Source organism: Anneissia japonica, unplaced genomic scaffold, assembly GCF_011630105.1.
Source record: "Anneissia japonica isolate Jap-2015-1 unplaced genomic scaffold, ASM1163010v1 scaffold288049_len69269_cov183, whole genome shotgun sequence".
In the NCBI taxonomy this organism is placed as follows: Eukaryota; Metazoa; Echinodermata; class Crinoidea; order Comatulida; family Comatulidae; genus Anneissia; species Anneissia japonica.
Genome location: NW_022713818.1, coordinates 25,173 through 44,492, shown reverse-complemented (window position 1 = coordinate 44,492; position 19,320 = coordinate 25,173). Strand labels below are relative to the sequence as shown.

At 33.5% G+C, this 19,320-nt stretch overlaps 2 protein-coding genes across 6 annotated transcripts in view; one reads left to right on the top strand and one right to left on the bottom strand.

Moving 5' to 3' along the window:
- The first annotated feature begins 470 nt into the window (after positions 1–470).
- Positions 471–7,533, top strand: LOC117108808. Of its 5 annotated transcripts, XM_033250952.1 has the most exons (10): positions 471–892; positions 1,141–1,144; positions 1,798–1,954; positions 2,299–2,314; positions 2,541–2,654; positions 3,304–3,385; positions 3,529–3,656; positions 4,127–4,266; positions 4,476–4,532; positions 5,389–7,533. In XM_033250952.1, exons 1-10 carry the CDS (start codon positions 874–876, stop codon positions 5,521–5,523), a joined length of 852 nt encoding a protein of 283 aa, XP_033106843.1. In that variant the 5' UTR covers positions 471–873; the 3' UTR covers positions 5,524–7,533. The 5 variants fall into 5 exon arrangements, with proteins under 5 accessions (XP_033106843.1, XP_033106847.1, XP_033106846.1 ...); XM_033250956.1 differs by lacking the exon at positions 1,141–1,144 and having other exon boundaries at positions 472–892; positions 1,763–1,954; XM_033250955.1 differs by lacking the exon at positions 1,141–1,144 and having other exon boundaries at positions 472–927; positions 1,800–1,954.
- Positions 7,534–10,952: 3,419 nt separating this feature from the next.
- LOC117108807 (fibropellin-1-like) overlaps positions 10,953–19,320 on the bottom strand; it is a 33,412-nt gene continuing 25,044 nt past the window's right edge. Inside the window, exons 21-30 of the mRNA XM_033250951.1 lie at positions 19,101–19,214; positions 18,218–18,337; positions 16,862–16,975; positions 16,075–16,185; positions 15,276–15,548; positions 14,687–14,941; positions 13,531–13,743; positions 12,433–12,867; positions 11,995–12,147; positions 10,953–11,410 (exon numbers count right to left, since the gene is read on the bottom strand). Of these exons, the coding sequence (XP_033106842.1) occupies positions 10,953–11,410; positions 11,995–12,147; positions 12,433–12,867; positions 13,531–13,743; positions 14,687–14,941; positions 15,276–15,548; positions 16,075–16,185; positions 16,862–16,975; positions 18,218–18,337; positions 19,101–19,214 (2,246 nt within the window). The remainder of the gene's footprint in view (positions 11,411–11,994; positions 12,148–12,432; positions 12,868–13,530; positions 13,744–14,686; positions 14,942–15,275; positions 15,549–16,074; positions 16,186–16,861; positions 16,976–18,217; positions 18,338–19,100; positions 19,215–19,320) is intronic.

The following is a 19,320-nucleotide window of genomic DNA, read 5'->3' as shown; positions in this document are numbered from 1 at the left end:
TTATTTATTTAAGTTATTTATTTATTTTTTTGTATACAGGATAACATATCAGTACGGAAGCCCGTAGTTATCTGGCGGCCCGCCGCCACTTAACGGATCTGAAATTTTAATTCACTGGTGGCACTAATGGGCTTCCGTATATCAGGAAGTATAACATGTTTTACATATGGTCCTGTTTTGTGATACAAAATTACAGTATAAAAATTGAAAAGTTGCATATTTTGAAAATAGACTTAATTACAAATATGAATAAAAATCTGATTCTAAAACACATGCATTCATACAAATTTGATAAAATTACATCGAAAAAATTAAAATCACAAGGTAAGTTAATAAAATGAAAGAGAAAAGCTATTTTTTCTTTTCAAAATTAAAAATAGTAAAGTATAAATATAAGTACAAACTGCAACGATGTTGTTGGGTTAGTATTTATAGTGAGTAGCCGGCCTATGCGCATCTGAATATATTCTACCATTGGCTCATAACAATCATTAAGCTGCTTTCAAAATAATATCAATATACGATGAAAAATACGATTGAGATAGGACCTCAGTACGTGCAACAAGTGTATAATTTAATTCTTGACGTTCATTGGTTAAATCTTCTAAAGGCGATCGACCAATGGGGAAGTACCTCATAATCACGAAGTCCCCGCCCCTTCCCCGATCTAAAATAGAGAGAGGAGGAGCATACGATTTTGTCTTCAATAACTAGCTACTACAGTCGTACGCCAAGGGATATTTGATTGTTCTAGGCCGAGTAGGATTACACTCTGTTAATACCGTATACTAGATTTTAGAGCCTCTAGGCTTCAATTGCTGACCACGTCTCGCCTACATGCTTCTTTCTTTTGACAAAGTTGCTGCTTCCTGAATGGAAAAGATCGGCCTAGGTAGGACGCGCCTAGGGCCTAGCCTATATAACCTAGTAGTAGGTTGGTCAGACATATGCCGGACTCTACTTTTTATAACCCGGTTCGGCCGCCGAGAAAGTAGTAGAAGGCCCCTAGGCGAGAAAGAACTGACCAAAATCATAAAAAATAATTTTTAAATTAACTGCTCATTTTGCAGTAACACACAAATTATTAACTTGAGCATAGAAATATTTAATTTAAAAAATTCCGATTTTTTAACTAGATAGGCCTATTATACTAAAGATAATAAAATAAAACACTTCCAGTGACTAGCTGGAAGTGTTTCTATCATTTTTCGCTGTAAAATGATGGTTTTTATGGGTAAGCATACACTAAGTTTATAATTTTTATGTTACTTCAAAATGGGCTAGTAAATTTGAAAAATGATTTTTATGATTTTGTTTTTGTTTTTTTGCAACTTGGCACAGTGCATCTTTAAAATACCATTTGTTTACACTCTTGTAACTTCATGACAAAATGTCGGATTTAAATGATTCTTTTACCATTTTATAGTTCTCATTGTTTAACCCTGTATTAATAACTAAAGATCCATTTTTGCGATGAGTGACTGGTTTGGCTTGTCTTTGCCTCATTAGTACATAGCTTTATTAAAAATGTTTTTGTTTATTTACCATACCCAGTATTGTCAACAAACCCTCCCGGAAATCGATTTAAATCAGCTTAAGAATGCTCAGATCATCGAAGGTCCAGGGCCTTCCTCACCCCCCCCCACTTTCAAATCTGTTGAGTTGGTAACTATGCTTTTGTGTCAATGCCCACTCATTCAATTTGTGGTATTTATATTCTGTATCTATTCCACCATTGTATTATACTTTGTTTTTTTTTTAGAATAAAGAATAAGAATAATAAGAATTATTTTATTCAGCCCTACCCAGCAATAACCAGGAAACACCATCATCAATGGTGGATGTCAAGGAGGAAGAGAGCAGTCTACCTGAAGTCATCAAGAGTGTGTCAGATGCCCAAAAAACTCAGGCTTTTAAGATTGCAAACCATCAAGAACAACTCAAAATTGTTCAGGTAAAGTTTAAGATGCAGAATCTAAATGATAAGTCAGGGTACACACTGTATGACTCTATCACATCAGTTACTGGCTGGAGATGCTTAGGATGTTTATATTTTAACTAGCATTAATTTATAAATGTAGGCCCACAGAATTATATATAGTCCACTATGTTAATAAGATTTGTGCTATCATCTGACACTGGAAGAGTTCTAAGCCAGTAAACTAATATTTTAGTTTGTATATATTTTTTTATGTCATTGTACTGGTATGTGTTTAATTATTGTACTAATAATATGCCATGTTTACCTGTATTATTCTCAATTTTTAATCATTGTTATTTTAATTTTTTTTCTAATAGGAGGAGCTTATACAAGGTCAGTATTTTTTGTACACAAAAAAAAGGGTACAGTATTTAATGTGTTTAATTAATAATTAAATTGCTTAGGAAAAAATTGATGCTAAATTTCAGGTAAAGAATTTATTTTACAGATACTAAATGTTTAATGTGCCTGGATACTAAATGTTTAATGTGCTTGAATATTTTTTGATGTGTTTATTTATGTTTTATATAATTAAATACAAACATTTTTTTAAACCTAGAATCAGCAGAACTTTCGAAACTTATAAGTGAGAAAGATTCACGTGTCAGAAAAATTTTGCAGATTGAAGATAAGCTCAGCAATATAGAAAAGAATTGTGTACACTTACAAGAAAGTAGGTGTAAATTACAATGAACTATGGTGTACTGTAACAAAGTATACATTTACCTGTCATTATATTAGGACTGCCTATACCTACACATTTAATAACTTAATTTGATTCTAGGTGACCCTAGAATTGAAGGGTTATCCAAGAAGGGGCCTTGAATTGACAATGGATTCAGAGACTAAAATTGTGGGCCATTTTTAAGCTGTTCTAAGAGTTTCTAGAACCTATGATCACATCATTTTATGGCAATTATTCAATTAAACTACTGGCCCAGTGAATCATGGCCAATAAGAGGGGATCCTAGCCTGTTTGATTGGGGCTTAAGCCCCATCCCACTGAAACCACCACTGATCTAGCTATCTATTAATCCATCTATATATCTATCCATATATATCTATTAGCTAGTGTTAATGAGAATAACTAACCAACCAGTGGTTTTACCTCAAAAACCATATTCTTACAATAGTGTACCGAAAGTTTAACGATTTTGTTATTGATACTCGCCATGCAATTAACCTTTAAGAAATATTTAGAGGATTACTTAATAATAAAATGTTTTTGTTTTACATCTACCCTAGCATTTTCTATTTATATAAAAATTGATCAAAATATATCCTTTAATAATTTATTATTAAATGTATGTATTCTGTTTTAGAAATTTTTGCTGCTTCTGCTTGCAACCTTCAATTGATTCAAGAAAAAGAAACATACGTGGATGAAGAAATTAGAACTGAAAAGTAAGATTTCTTTTTAGTTACACAAGTGTTGTAAGCACCACTCCAGGTATGATCACAAAGTGCCACTCCATCTTTCTGCAACATCCCCCATAACCAAAAATTGAATTCTACCCAATAATCACATTTCTATGTTGAACATACAGACTGCGAAGCAACTACAGATCCAAGATGGCTGCATACAAGGAGCAATGTGAGAATCAAGAAATGATGTCTGTAACAAACCAAGCCTTGGATGAGACAAAACACAGCATCCGAATGCTCATGGATGAAAGTAAGCTACCTACAGTATATGACAAAGCTAATAAGGCACAACATATTTTTATGGATGAATATAGTACAAGATTAAACTGCTAAACTGCATTTTTGGACCACAATGGAAATAAGTGTGCCTGTTCGGTGCTTTATTGTGTTTTTATCCTTGAATATTATTTTTGTATTCAGAATAAAGAAATAAATAAATAAATTTAAAAAAAACAAATAATATAATATTGTTATAATTATTTATTCTTTTGGTCAGATATAGGATTTCAATACAAAATGTATAGATTTATAACAAGATTCAGAAAATACAACCAAGATAAAAAATAAGAAAATGAAGTATCAATAGACATTCAACAATATGATCCTAACAATGTAAAAGATTTATTATTATAAAATAAAGTTTAAGTGTGATATATAAAATCCAAGTTCTGGTGTGATTATGATTCCCATATTAAGAACAAGGTTGTTGTTAAATCCTAGGGCAGATTCTTGAGGCCAACCCAGAAAGAACAAGACTGCTGCTAGAGGGCACTTGTAAGCAGAATCTTAGAGAACAAATACAAGAATTGGAAGTGAAATCGATTAACCTAAAGGCAAACATCGATAGGAATCTAAAAAAGGTGCATTTTGTTGATTCTTTCATTCATTTTTGCTCCCATTTTTTCATGTAATCATTTATAATACAGTAACCCTGTATTCACCCTGCTGCCATTTGAAAATGTTAACATTCTCTACTGCCCATGATCTCTGTAATTGGCTGTGATGCATGTACAATACCTTTTCTATCACCTTAATATTTACTATGATATCTTTTTGTAATTTTTTTTAGATAGAGAATTGTGAAGGTCAAAAATCTAAGCTAAAGCAGGATATATCAGTCTGGCATGTGAGTCTAACATCTAATCCAATTTAATTTGAGCTCCTCATAACTATTCACTGCTTTCCAGGGAAGCCCTGTTAAATATTTACTTATGTATATTGTGATCCGATTAACTCTGAGCTTTGTTTATCTTTGTAAAAATTCACTGACATAAAAGTCACTGCTTTCAAAGGAAGCAGGCCGTGGTAATTATTTAATTATTTAATTATAGTTATTATTTAGCAATTGGGATTTTACCAATGCGTGAACCTCTCGAATAAGCGCCCCTATTGGACAAATTTGATGTGATATTACACCCAAATATTTTTTATTTTTATTTTATTTTTATTTAAAACATCTTTAGGCAGGATAACATATAGAGACGAGATCTTATCGCTGTTTTACAATATGGCCCTGCAAAAACATTGTACAATAACAACTTACAAAAAGGTAACAGCACAATACAATGAAATAAACAATAGTAAAAACTTTGGTGGAAAGCTATTCCCCACCGGACACCGACTCAGTACTTCTGAGTCAAGGTTTTCGGGCCAGGAATTACTGCTCAAGGTTGGGCTTAACTACAATATGGTAAAAATATTAACAATTTTATATTGGCATATTAAATTTTCTTTTGTCACATAAAATTTGATAGTGTGGGCTGAGGTTTCGATATTCCTCACATGCGAGTTTTATTTTTTGAGTGTTTTTGTTTTGTGTTGATTTTTTTTTTCTTGAATTTAGGCTTCCATCCTACAAGACAATTATTAATTTTAAATATTGTATCATTGAATGGAGAAAGAATTCAATGTAGTTAGTCCTCTAAAGTGCTGATTATGATCATTTCAAACACTTCACAAAATCCATTGAAATAATCTTACAGAAAAGAAATGTTGCCCAGATGACAAGGCTGAAGAAGCAAGTGCTTGAGGCACAGACATACAACAGACAGTGGAATGAACAAGCCTGTCAATTAGAACGAAGCATTGCTTCACTTCGGCAGCAACTAGAAGAATAGAAATATGAAGATCTAGCAGAAATTATGGTGTGCAACTACTTTCAGTACCACCCTTGAGTTATTCAGAGAGGACTGCAATATCATCAGAAAGACTTCTTTGCACTAAGTACTGGATCACTCATATGATGATTAGAAACATAAAAAAAAATCATATGTGAACAAAAAGGTTAATGGGGGTTGGAGAAGAAAAAAGCAACCTAGTTATAAAATATATGTATGGAAAATTAACCTTTGCAATTAACATTTAAAACTAGGACTTCTCCAGATTAAATAACCTTTTAATACCATTATTAAAGAATACGCTAATCTTATACTTCCATCAAGACCCTTTAAACTTAATTGTGCATTTATGTGTAATCCACGAATATTCATCAAATATGCTCATACAGTCTAATATGCTCATACTTTAGTTAACTGTTAGAATCAAGTACAAATTGATGGATATATGTGGGTCCTTAGTTCGGTTTCATCGCTGCTCTCCATCTTATGAGAAGTGTTTTAAAGCTGTTGGTCTTTTAAGCTTCAAGTAATAATAAAAGTATCAACATTTTATACTGTACCACACCAATTTGATACAAATATCAAAAGCTGCACATTAAACAACTTTATAAGTTTATCAGAAAGAAGAGTAGCTATTGATTTTATGGACCAATCGCCAGCACTGTTCAAGAAAAATATGGATTCTCTATCAATGTATGGACCAATCACTGCCACCGTACTAGAGGAGTAAGAATTGCCCATCAGTTTACAGACCAATCACCACCACTGTATGTAGAGTAGGGATTGTCCATTGGTTTACAGACCAGTCATAACTGCTATGCAAGTAGGGAATGCCAACAAAAAACTGTAAAGTGAGGGAGGACTTGTGCTTTTGCTTGTTCAACATCGTGTGCCTAAGTTAGGGAATAGAAACCTCTAACAGACTACAGTAGATGGTATTCCTTGAGACTGCTTCTAGCACTTTTGTTCCATTAAAATGTGTTAATGTTATTAGTATCATGGATTCAGTTGTTAAATTATGCCAGATTATTCACCGTAAATGTTTCAATATTAAAGCGCTGATAAAATCTACACTAGCGTTTATTAGATCTGCTGTATTTTTAATAAGTAAGCTCATTTCATGAGTAAGCTGAATAAACGCTATTTTATGTTATTGGGATACTTTTAAATAATCAATTTCTCAAGAAATTAATTATTCAAACAATTCCAATGCATTGCACCCAAAAATTTATTAAAGCATTTACAACAATGGACGATCATTTTGTGATACAAACAAATGCAGTCCTATTAAATGAAACTTTTAAATATAAAAGAACACCAGATATGCATTGCATTAAATTATTTTTATTATGAAGAAAAATAGTAATGTACAAAATAACTTCATCTGGTCTACTCATATTATATGTATGTACAATTAATTATCAAGTGTTTATAATCAAAATAGGTTTTAAAGCAAGATATTATAGCAAGACATTGTGAAATATTGTTTACTTAAATTCTATTCAATATGGCTTCAAACTAATCATGCATGATAATACCGACCAGCGGTTAACCAACCACTTCCATGATTCACAGGTGCGAATGTGCTTAAAGAAAGCATCAACAGCTGCCATCCATATGCAGAGATAAATCAGTTATTACAGACCTGACAAGTAAAAACATAAATCCATACTTGTTATTGTTATAAAATGCCTTATTACATAGACAAAAGCGTACATCAACATAAACACCTGGTATGTAAATTCAACAAGCTTGTACACCTGTGATTCCCACGTATGTGGCTGCTGCATACAAATACTGGACTCCTGGTACTATAACTGTACAGTAGCCTGGTTCTCACGAGAGCCCTAGTATCCAGATTGGGAGCTAACCGTTAGAACCTGCGTGAGAACGCCTGACCGTTTAGCGCTAACCGTTAGCTGTATCCGGATACCGCTAAGAGTTATCAAGCGCTATCGGCTAGCAAGTTGAGAGCGTTTTTATCATCAACCAATCACACGTACGCGTTAACAATTTACAGTTTCTTATTGGCCAGTGATTCGATCATCATATTTTTGGTATCCGGATCGGGATTTTCTCGTATGGACGCACGGCAGCTAACGGTTAGCAGGATCCGGATCCTGCTAACCATTAGCAGCCGTGTGAGAACATAGCCTCTAGCTAGTATTTGCATACTGCTTTATATAATATTTAAATATTTGCATGATACTGACTTTGGAAGAAACTACCCAGAAATTATACATAAATACAGTACAATAAACTACTAATACTACTTACTAATAATAATGAGCCTTTCTGCTAGGGTCTTACAAAACTACAGCATAGATGTATGTAAAACGTGTTTTTGAAAGACAAGTGTATAATAATGGTCAATTAATATATGATTTACAAGCTAGATAGGTCCATTCTAATGAATTGTCAAGGCACTTTAAACATCACCAGTGTTCATTGTTGGCTTTTCCTACCTAACTTCTTCTTAATCCCATTATATATAAAACAACTACATCATTCATAATAAATACTAAATCATAAAACTGGTGTAATACTACAATAAAAATGCATAGTTTAAATATTAATTTTTTTTTAAATCATAAAATCGGTGAGTTGTAACTCTTCTAACCAAGAACAAAATTCTAAAATATCTGAAAATGCTAAGGATAACAAGTTTACATCAAAAATTGTAAATACTTCAGTGGCAGGGAATTTTAATCACTTAATTTCAAAAGCATATTGACTGATATTGTATCTACAATACAATGCATACAGTGGTGGCATCAGGAGCCTGACAGATGGGTCACATCCACCTCAGCCCCACCCATCATGACTGAGCCTGAAGTGACAAAATGTAGATTATGTCTCTTCTAGATGCCTGAAAATAGCACCCTGGCCAGCTATCTCTGGCTTAGAAAATGATTACAGTATCATAAATTTTACCCAAAGTTTACAGCAATTCTCTGATGGGCTAGGTGTCTCCAACCTACCAGGCCGGTAACCAGCTTTGGTGCTTTGGTAATTGGGGGGGGGGGGGGGTGGGGGGAAAGATCTTTTTCAATCTGAGTGGAACTTTTGGGGTCCAGGGGTTCTCTCAAAAAATGTTGAAAACCATTCCAAATGCTCTTCCTAGTGTTTTTGAGCTGCTTTCAAATGAATTTATACAATTTTCGTGAATTACAACTGAATCGATTCGATATGTGCAAATATTTAAGAATCGGCAGTAGGCTATACCATGCAATATTGTTAGTAGATCAAATGTAGTAGGAAGTCTACAGATAGGATCATATATACATCATCATCATTTTCGTTTACTGCGCAGAACGTCTTTTGAGTATAGTTGCACATAAAAACTACAGTGCACGTTATAAGGCTAAGGCACACACTGACAAGTGCATAAATCGCACTAAGTTGTGTTTTGTGTTGGTCTAGTAGAGCAGAACTCCCTCTTCTGTGGGGGTCGTCCGATACCCTCTGGTTACGGGCCACCCCTGTGTACATATGACTTACAAACTACATTATACAATTAATAATAAAGCAGAACTACAAAACATAATGGTGTATATAAATATAACATCATTGTGCATGAAACATAGTAAAACAATTTTATAGAAGGGGTGAATCCAAAAAGAAGAAAAAAAACAAAAACAATTTAAGGTTTCACTTAATTTGAGAAAAAATACATGCATAATGCTCAACCAAAACTTAATTCTGATAAAATAAATTGGTCAATGAAAAGTTGTTACATTAACAGTACAGTTAAAAAGTCTTTGATGACAAGGCTGTAAAATGTCAATCAAACCTAAAAATACCAATAGAGTGCAAAACAATATATTTTGAAAAATACTAACCAAGAGTTTTTTTTATTTAGAATCATAAATAAATTTCAATCACAGCTAGACTTGTGTCATATCGTTATGACACAATGACTGTTTTCCACTAGGCAAATTTATTCACGAGAATTAAAAGTGTCAGTTCGTGCGCATGGGCATTAACATCTCTATCGGAGTTTTAACAAAGCAAACATGCACAACCAATCAGAGCTCTGGAAGCAAACCGAAGCTTTTGGTTCGCACAAATAAATTCTTCTAGCAGAAAACAGGCTTTAAAACTATGTTTGAAAATATATTAATTCAGTATTGGCTGAATGAAAAATGAAATAAGATATACAATCATTATAAAAAGCACCAACCATTATAAAAATGTTTAGAGTAAAAAAAAAAAAAAATAACGAAATAAAAATAAATAATAAATATTATTACTTTAGTAATTACAGTAGTACTACCTTTAAAACTACTATATGCTAATGGAAGACAAGTATAGATTACACAATATCCATATAAATATGTACATGATTTCATGATGTGAAAATCTACACATTTCCCAAGAAAAAGATAATTACAAATCTCTATTTGAGTCTCACAAATCACCCTATATGCCCCCCAATGGGGGGTCTCGAATTGGAGGGCGAACTGTACACTGATTTTGGCAATGGTGTGCCAGTTTTCAGTTTGTGTATCATTTCTCATTTGTTTTCTCAATAAAAAGATTTAAATTAAGGCAAGTTTTAACTTATTGAAAAACTTATACATTATAAAGCAAAAATTACTCATTTGTCACCATTTAGTGCCTTTTGTCGTGAAAAGACCAACACCATGTTTAAAATGAATCTGATGGAATGGTACAGTACATCCCTCATTGACCAGAAAAATAAATAAGCATCTCAATGGGGCTCAATTCGGCCAAATGAGGCCCTAAGGAGCAGAACATGTAAAAAAACACCATTAAAAAAAAACTGCTGAAGAGAATATGTGCTTAGCACTGTACCTGACTAGGGCCTTACACATCTCCATGAGCACCCAGGGTAGAAGGACCTAAAGAGACCATAGCCGGGGGCCTTAAAATTCTTTCTTACGCCACTGGTGCTAAGACTGCTGCACAATTACGAATACTTCTCAGGAAGCTATGAAGGTTGCAGGAATTGCCCATTGTTGGTGGATACTGGTGCTATACAAGACACAATTATTAATATTAATATTTTCATGTTTTGTTGATTTTTTTGGGAAGGCGTTTGAAAAAAAAATAAAACAAACTTAGTATTACATTAAACATTGTAATATCATTTCAGTAACTAGTAAAAAGGATCAAACATCACAGCCGCTACTTTAGAAGTATATGAAAGAAATAAAAGGAACATATGTGAGATCTAAAATGTTATGTTTTGAATCAGGTATGAAAACAAACTAATTTATAATAAAACTAAATTTTTTGATACCAAATAACTGATACACAGCTCTAAAAAATGTTACGGGTGACATTATCCGATACAACTTTCGCTGGTAGTTCGGGGAAGATACACCGAGACGATAACGTACAAATGACATATGTATGTTTGTTGTGTTGCCGGTAGTACACTCGAGTGGTACACGTGCTGTCTCTTATACACATCTAGATGTGTATAAGAGACAGGGTGGTGGTGGAGCAACGGTTGGCGTTGGAGGTACATCATCGTCTGTGTTGCCCATATATGCATGCCCATTACCGTTAGCTATGTTTAACTCGTATTCTTTTTCCATTGTTCCTTTTGAAATTGTGGGAATGCGTATCATGCGGCCGTTTGAATGAAGACTCTGATAGTCCGGGTGGTCCATATCATTGTAGTTGTGGTGCGCATCAAACATGTCAATGTCGTCATCTAACACATCATCGTACGCCTTATTTAAATGAGCCATACTAGAAAGATGATTTTTTTCATAATCTTCCTTGCAACAACTAGAGCAGCAGCAACAAGCTAGAGGCAAGAAAATGAGAAGGAGGAACACCAGACCGCATGCAATAGCAACAACCACTATCAATTCTGTTGACCATGAGTCAGAAAGCTCCGATGGACCAGGGGCTGGTAATGCAAAAAAATAAAAAATAAAATGTCAATAATAAAATAAATTTATCAAGTTTTCAAAAATTATGTGATTAGATAGTTTTTCGTTAAGTTTATTTCAAATGATAAAATTTCATTAGTTAGTCACGACATTCAAAAAAATTTTAGATATAAATGAAAATTTTAATCTGTAAATTGTTTAATTTATCAATATGTGTCAAATTGAAAGTTACATTATGAGTCTAATTGTCGCTAATTGTTAAACTGAGTAATTAGCATAAGATTGTGGCGGCATTGTATACTTCAGTACAGAGAAGTCAAGTACTTTTACTCATAACTGTGGCAACAGCAAGTTTGTTCCAGTAAATGACTTTGAAGTCTTACAATATGCACTATAATATATTAAAAAAGTCACTGATTCTGGTTTTGCGATGGTATGGTAGGCCAAAATTTGTGAGCAACACAATGTATTTATTGAATTATTTGGGTTTTCCCGACTTTACAAGGTAAATTTTATCATCAACTTTTATTAAGATGGAAGCATTTCATGTAGAAAAACATACGAGTGAATACAGGTTTGCAAATTTTAGAATTTAGCTTACTGCATTGATCCTTCCTGTAGCTGCCTTCCCTGGTGGTTGGTGATTTAGATGGGCAAGCTAGACACTCAGTTTGGGCTGATAAATCCTGGTAGTAGTTTTTCACACAGTATGAGCACTCATTATTGCTGAAGTACGTTCCTGCTGGACAGGCAGCTAAAGAGAAAAGATCACCATGAAATCACAAATTGTATAAATATTTGTTCATATACACTTAAACGTGTTGAATCATGGTATTATGTAATTGTGAATGCAATTATTGGTCTGAAATGTTTTGTATTCATGATTAGGAATAATGTACAGACAGCGAAGATGCTTGAACATTGTGCAGAGCTATTTTATCTAATGAACTGCAGTCTAGTTTGTACATAATACAACTCTACCTGTATATCTATAATCATCAAAGCATTTTACATTAAATCTAGTGAAGGCCACACTCACCACACATATAAGATAGTGTAATATGTCCTGAAGGGCAGATGACACCAAATTCTCCTGTTTGCGACCCACTCGCTGTAAAGTTTTCACCATTGAGGTTTACAGAGAGCCCATGCTGGTCAACGAGATCTGCAATATTGCTTGTTGCATCGGTGATATCTGTCTGTGCATCATTCGCATTCCTGCTGCCAGGACTAGTGACTGCAATATCAAGATCAATGTCTTCTGTGGCAGTTCTTCGTCTCCGTACCGAGTTCCTGCCACAGTCAAGAGAGATGTCTTGACAAGCATCAGCATCTCCATTATTGCAGAGGTTCTCATTCCCCAGAGATTGCTGGATGTCAGAAATGACCTCATCTTCCCCAGAGGAACAGACATCGGATGGCAGGGTGAATTGGACCGAGATGGTTTGAGTGTAATTTGTAGGATCAACAAGTTCTGTGAAAAAAAGTTTGGAACATTCAATAACTGGTATCTTTTACAACCTGGAGAAATTTTAACTTAAATGAATGTGTAGTGTGTATTCTTTGCAATTACAACAAACTGCAAAACAGTGTTTATTCCAGGGGCATATCCAGAATTTTTCAAATAGGGGTGGGGGGGGGAGGCACCCAATTTTAAGAATAAGTAAGTGGAGAGCACTAGCAGCAGTGGCATAACAAACGGATTGGAGGCCCTATTAAAACATTTTGTATTTAAATTCTATTATTTTCTTATTTCAATACATGGTATTGGTATGCATTGAAAATTTAAAAATGTAGTCGCAAACAGGGATGGGGAACATGAGCACCCACATTCCCCCACAGGATCTTCCCCTTGGAGTTTGATACATCCTAAGCTTCATCCCAGTAATTCTTGTCCTGTGCCAGGTGTTTTTATGACTGCCCAGGTTTTCACATGCAAAGAACTCTTTGAAGTTCTATCAACTATACCAACATTGTGTGATTTGCCTATTTATGGGCATGGTGATATTCTAACACACCAGTGTATATAGGCATGATGATGTCATATCACAACCATATTTGGACAAATCACTTACATTTGTCACATAAAACTGGTAGTGTGAACATAGCTTTAAATTTCCAAAACGAAAAAACAAACCTGCACATATAAATGGGTTCTCCCTAGGCTCCCACTCTGCCTGTTCTCTATTCTCAATTATACAGCGATAAACACCATTGGAGTTGCCACTGACAGGCACAAGACCGTAGCCTTCATTACAAGATACAGTGCACCGTCTCTCAAGAGGTGATTGGATGACCTCACAGCTTACTTGACCATTATCGATGATAGGAAATGGGGAACAATCAGTAACTAGTAAATAAAGAATCACACTGATTAGTTGTATATCAAAAGTCATATCAATAAATTCAACACTTATCTGGCTATCCTGTTACATACAGATGAACATAGAATAATGATTAAACTGTCTCCTCTAACAAAAGTGTTGTTCACCTAAACCTGACTAGTGTGTCATACCAACCAAGTAAGCTAACATGGAAGTAAGTTAACACGTTGGCAGCCAGCGACGAGTATACTCGTTCACAGGGTGTTGCTGAGGGCGCCAGGAACGAGTATACTCGTCAAAAACGGGGGAACATTCTAGCGTTTATAACTTCTTTATTATACAATGTAGGACCACAGACTCAACAGCTGGTAGTTCGGGGAAGATACACCGAGACGATAACGTACAAATGACATATGTATGTTTGTTGTGTTGCCGGTAGTACACTCGAGTGGTACACGTGGGGGCACCCTTTGAACATATACCAACCCATGCAAAAAGATGACGAGATAACTCGCACTTGGCATAGTCAGTAAAAAGTTCTATCACAGTGCCATTGACGAGTATACTCGCCCCCTAATATTTGCCCGCCAATTTATTAGACACATCATTTAGATGATATATGACTAGATAAAATTTCAAAAAAGTATGTTTGTACATGTAAACTTGTTTTGGCACACAGGAAGGAACCGTAAAAAAAGGTCTGGCAGTCAACGTGTTAACAGTAGTTAGCTAACAAGTCTAAACATTAAATAAAAAGAAATAATTTATATTAGTAATTATTAATATTTTTCCTACTTTATTTTAATTATTTTTTGAGTTTTTTTTTTAACTATCCAGAAAACCAAAACAGAAACCAAGGAGAGGAGGAGTAGACTTTTTTGCTTAATTTTAATCTTAAAAGTATAATATAAAATAAATTAGTTAATTAATTAAAACAATACCAAACATAGCTTTGCAAAAAAATATTACCGGATGAAAAAACTGTAACATCAAAACTACAGGCCCCTTCATTATCGAACGAATCAAATCCCAGGATTGTGACAGTAGTCGGAGTATTTGTAGCAGGAAAGGCAGAATTATTCCGGTGACTGTAAACAAATCCCCGGCTATCACTCGTCTTTAGGTTGTCAGTAATCGTTGGCACAGGCCATGAGATAATGGCGCTGTCTCCCGTAGTTATTTGCATGATGTTTGAGGAGCAATACAAAACTGGGTTTTCTTCATCTGCAATTAAAGAAACATATATACAAATAATATGTTTGTTAATTAATAAATATAATTAAATTGAAATATCAAGATTTTGAAGCCAGATTATGAAAAATGCAACAACGAAATATAAACTATACCTAATTAGCATCATTTATTATATTTATTCCATTTATAATTGGAAATTATACTTTAATTAACATTTGAAAAATTAACATGATATATTTACACTGAAATCATTTTTTTTAAATGACATCTGTAGCAATAAATGCTGACAATATATTATATTGAACATACTTCTGCATACTACTGAAAATGGAAGAAATGATTCTAAGACCTTTAACATACATACCAATAAGACGCACAACAACAGTACAGTCAGTATAGAGTGTCGCATCATCTTTATCATCTGCTCGGAACGTGTACGTTTTTCCATCTCTAAATGCTTCCTCAAACTGAATATTACCATTAAGTGTAGCACCCTGGGGCTGAACTATGTATGGCGTGACTGCAGTTCCATTGTCTTCTGCTGAAAGTGTCACAACTACGTTGGCGTAGGATTGTTCGGGAACGAGGGTAAAATTCAGGGGGTAAGAAGGACAGTCTAGGAAAACAGGTAAAACCACTGCAAGAGGAAAATAATAGGACTATTATGTAAATTTTGATTTCGTTTCTATGTACACTGAGTACAAAATCAATTAATTGTAATTGAATTTATAGCATCTAACTCATGAAAGAGCCAATATCTGTACATTCAAATCTCACAAATCCTTCTAATATTAGTGATATTTCAAAAAGTTATTTGATATGACTTAACAAAAATGTATTATCTCTAACAAGATACGAACCCAAGACCCTCTGATTACCATTCGGTTATTCTACCAACTGAGCAAGCTGGCATACTCTTAGATCTTTTCATTAGGACACCTAATATGCAATTCATCTGTTTATTGCTTTTAAAAAAGGTGTTTTCTGCTAGATCTCACATCAAAGTGAAAAAGGAATGAGGATGACAATGTGGTCATTGGCATGAATAATATACAGCATGCTGGGTCAGACTATTCCATTATTTCAGAAGGGTGGTCTAGATGAGAGAACAATGAAAATAGATGGTTTATCTAAGGAAGTATTCATGGAATAGACTACCATACCTAGTTCATCACAGTTATCACCTATATAAGCAGATGTACAAGTACAGGCATATCCTCCTGATGTACTTGTACAAGTACCTCCATTCAGACATGGACTAGGCTGACAAGAATCTGCAGGAGATACAATAATAATGTAAACAGGAGTTAATAGAAATCAGTATGTGCATCCCATTAATAGTGTAGTACGTTTTGTATTTCAGCCTTGGAACTGAAGCAAGATGAGAGCAACAATGGAATTGAATTTGGAAAATAATCTGCACATACTCAAAAGCACAACCAGTGGTGGTTAATTGGTCAGGACTGACAATTTATGACGGACTAAGCTCAGGTTAAGCCTGAAAGGGCCTTGGTGCCTCAGAAAATTGGTCAATTTTAAAACTGTTTTGAGAAGTTTTAGAATGTGTTATACCCATAGAATGGACATAATACCGATGCAAAAAAAAAAAAAAAGGAAAAAGTTTTCCTTTATTTTTGCCAATGAGTCAAGGCTGACAGAGGTTTGGTTTGTGTCTAAAAAGACAGCTTGGGTCAACCTCCCTCCCCACCACATTGACTGATTTTCATTATTATGACCACACATGTTGACTCAAAATAAATATTTCTTTCATCTGTAAGACACAGATATATGAAATAATGACAACAAACATGTGGTGGTTAGTATAAATATGGTACCCTGGGTTGGCTGGTTCCAATCTTTCTGAGGGGTGTTCTGGTTAAGGAACAATGATGATAGTCAGTTTATTTAGGTAAATATTCACAAAATAGAAAACTGAAGCTGAAATATTACCTGTAATTTGGCTACAGTCATCACCCATGTATCCACTTACACAGTTGCATGTGTGCCCCTCAGATGTCAGGACACATGTGCCTCCATTAAGACATGGATCATTCGAACAAGGATCTAGAAATTAAAATAACACAATAACTCCTTCAATCTCAAGGCAAGACTTTTTTATTCCTTGTTTCGCAAACTTATTATTTGAAAGATCACCAGAGGGCGGCGAAAAAAAAAATATAAATATAAATATAAAGTTTAGTTTTATTATTTAGCAAAGAATTTTGCCAAAATCATCCAAGATGGATAATAAAAAAAAAAATTGTTATTGGTAAATATGAACAGTGTAGTAACAGGATGGTTAAATGCTTTAAATTTATATAATTAGGAAGAAATAAACATATCTTATCGTTTGAGATTTCAAGGCAGCAGAGAGCGTAATAAAAATAAAGAAAAACATTTCTTTTTTCATGAAATTGTCATTTTTTCATGGCGGCTGGTACGCAAATTGGCCAAAAATAAAATGTTATTTTTGTTTAAAATCATCACTATTTGCAGGTGGGTTCACTAAACAAGCTATAAAAAAGTTGATTAAATATAGATGATGACGCACAACCTTTCCCCCAATTTGTTTTCATACTGATTTCATTCTGTGTTATCATATGTAATTTGTCTCTGTTGACTGTAATAATGAATCTTTACATTTATGTTGTGTAATGTAAAGAAAATGTATTTAAAAAATACTTTAAAAAACTTAACTTTAAACTACTTTATGTTGATTAGGTTTTTTTTTTAAATTTCATACATTTTGACTATACAATTTTATTTTTTAGAAATATATATTTTTCACATTTATAAGTAATTATTATTTAGTAAAATGTGATATCAATCAATTTAACATAATTCTTCAAATAATAAAATATAATAATTAAAACCAATAAGTATACAAGAAACTATCTTCATAATATTTAAAGTGACATAAATAACTAAGGCAAGACATTTTTTATACCTTGTTTAGTGAACCAGTCGCCCGCTAATAAAAATTTCGAATAAAAACAAAATTTAATTTTTGGTCAATTAGGTAACCCGCTGTCACAAAAAATTGGAAATTTCAGAAAAAAATAAAAGTTTTTCTTTATTATTCCCACTGCTGCCTTGAAATCTCCAAAAATAAGATGTATATTTCTTTCTAATTACATAAATAAAAAGCAAAACTATATTATATAAGTTTGTTTTTTTTTTTCACTTTCCTCTGATGATTTTTAAAGAAATAAGTTCGTGAAACAAGGTATAAAAAAAGTCTTAATTAATTAATTAATTAATTAATCAGATTAATTCTGCCAAATGAAGCATCAATGTATTACTTACTTGTGAATATTTGGCAGTATTCTCCAGAGTAATAGCCTGAGCATTCACACCTGAATGTACCCCCTCCAAGTTGAACACACGTGCCAGTGTTGCATATTGTGCTTAAGCTACATGCTGGATCTGTTAATAATATTAATAATAATAATAATGACAATAATAATAATAATAATGATAATGATAATAATAATAATAACAATAATAACTATAACAATAATAATAATAATAACTATGAAGGTTATAATAACAATGCTGATAATAATAATAATGATAATAATAACAATAATAATATTAACAACAATAATAATAATAATAATAATAATAATAATAATAATGACTATGAAGATTATAACAATAACAATGCTGATGATAAGGATAGTACAGTGTAAGCACCCTCCAATTCGAGATCCCTCTAATTCGAGACCACTTTTCCAAAGAACCAAATAACAAACTTCCATCTATTAACAATAAGCTAACTCTCTATATGGAGACCGAAACCTGAGGCCAATCCAAATTTTTAGGTCCCAAAGGTGGTCTCGAATCTTAGGGCAAACTGTAATCATATACTAATTTGAGTAAGGACCAACAGAAAGTTTATGACGGTTTACAATCCAGACACATTCCCAGACCTGGAAGAAATATATATCGTAGCACCCTTCTTTATATGTATGTATATGTTTATTATTTACCAAACAAATATGTTATCTGTATATTATACGCTGTCTATTTCACCATACAGTATTTAAAATGTTGTATTCAAAGACCTTAATTTCAAGTCAACCTTCTTGTATAGATGACAAATAAAATGTCTTATATGTTTTATTTCTAATTGTATGCCTAGAGTGTTATTTAAAACTACTTTAAAATATTTAAACTAAATACTTACCAACTAAATTGCAATTTGTGCCTATGAATCCAATGGCGCATTGACAAGTGTAGCTTGAGCCACTATTCACGCATGTGCCGTCATTTTGGCATGGGTTTGTGTCACATGGTTGTCCTGGAAAGTACAAAATGGTAATAATGCTAGTTTCAAACATATATAGAAATATGAATCACTAAAATTAATAGCCATTCACATGACAGTAAGGGCTTAGCCAATGAGC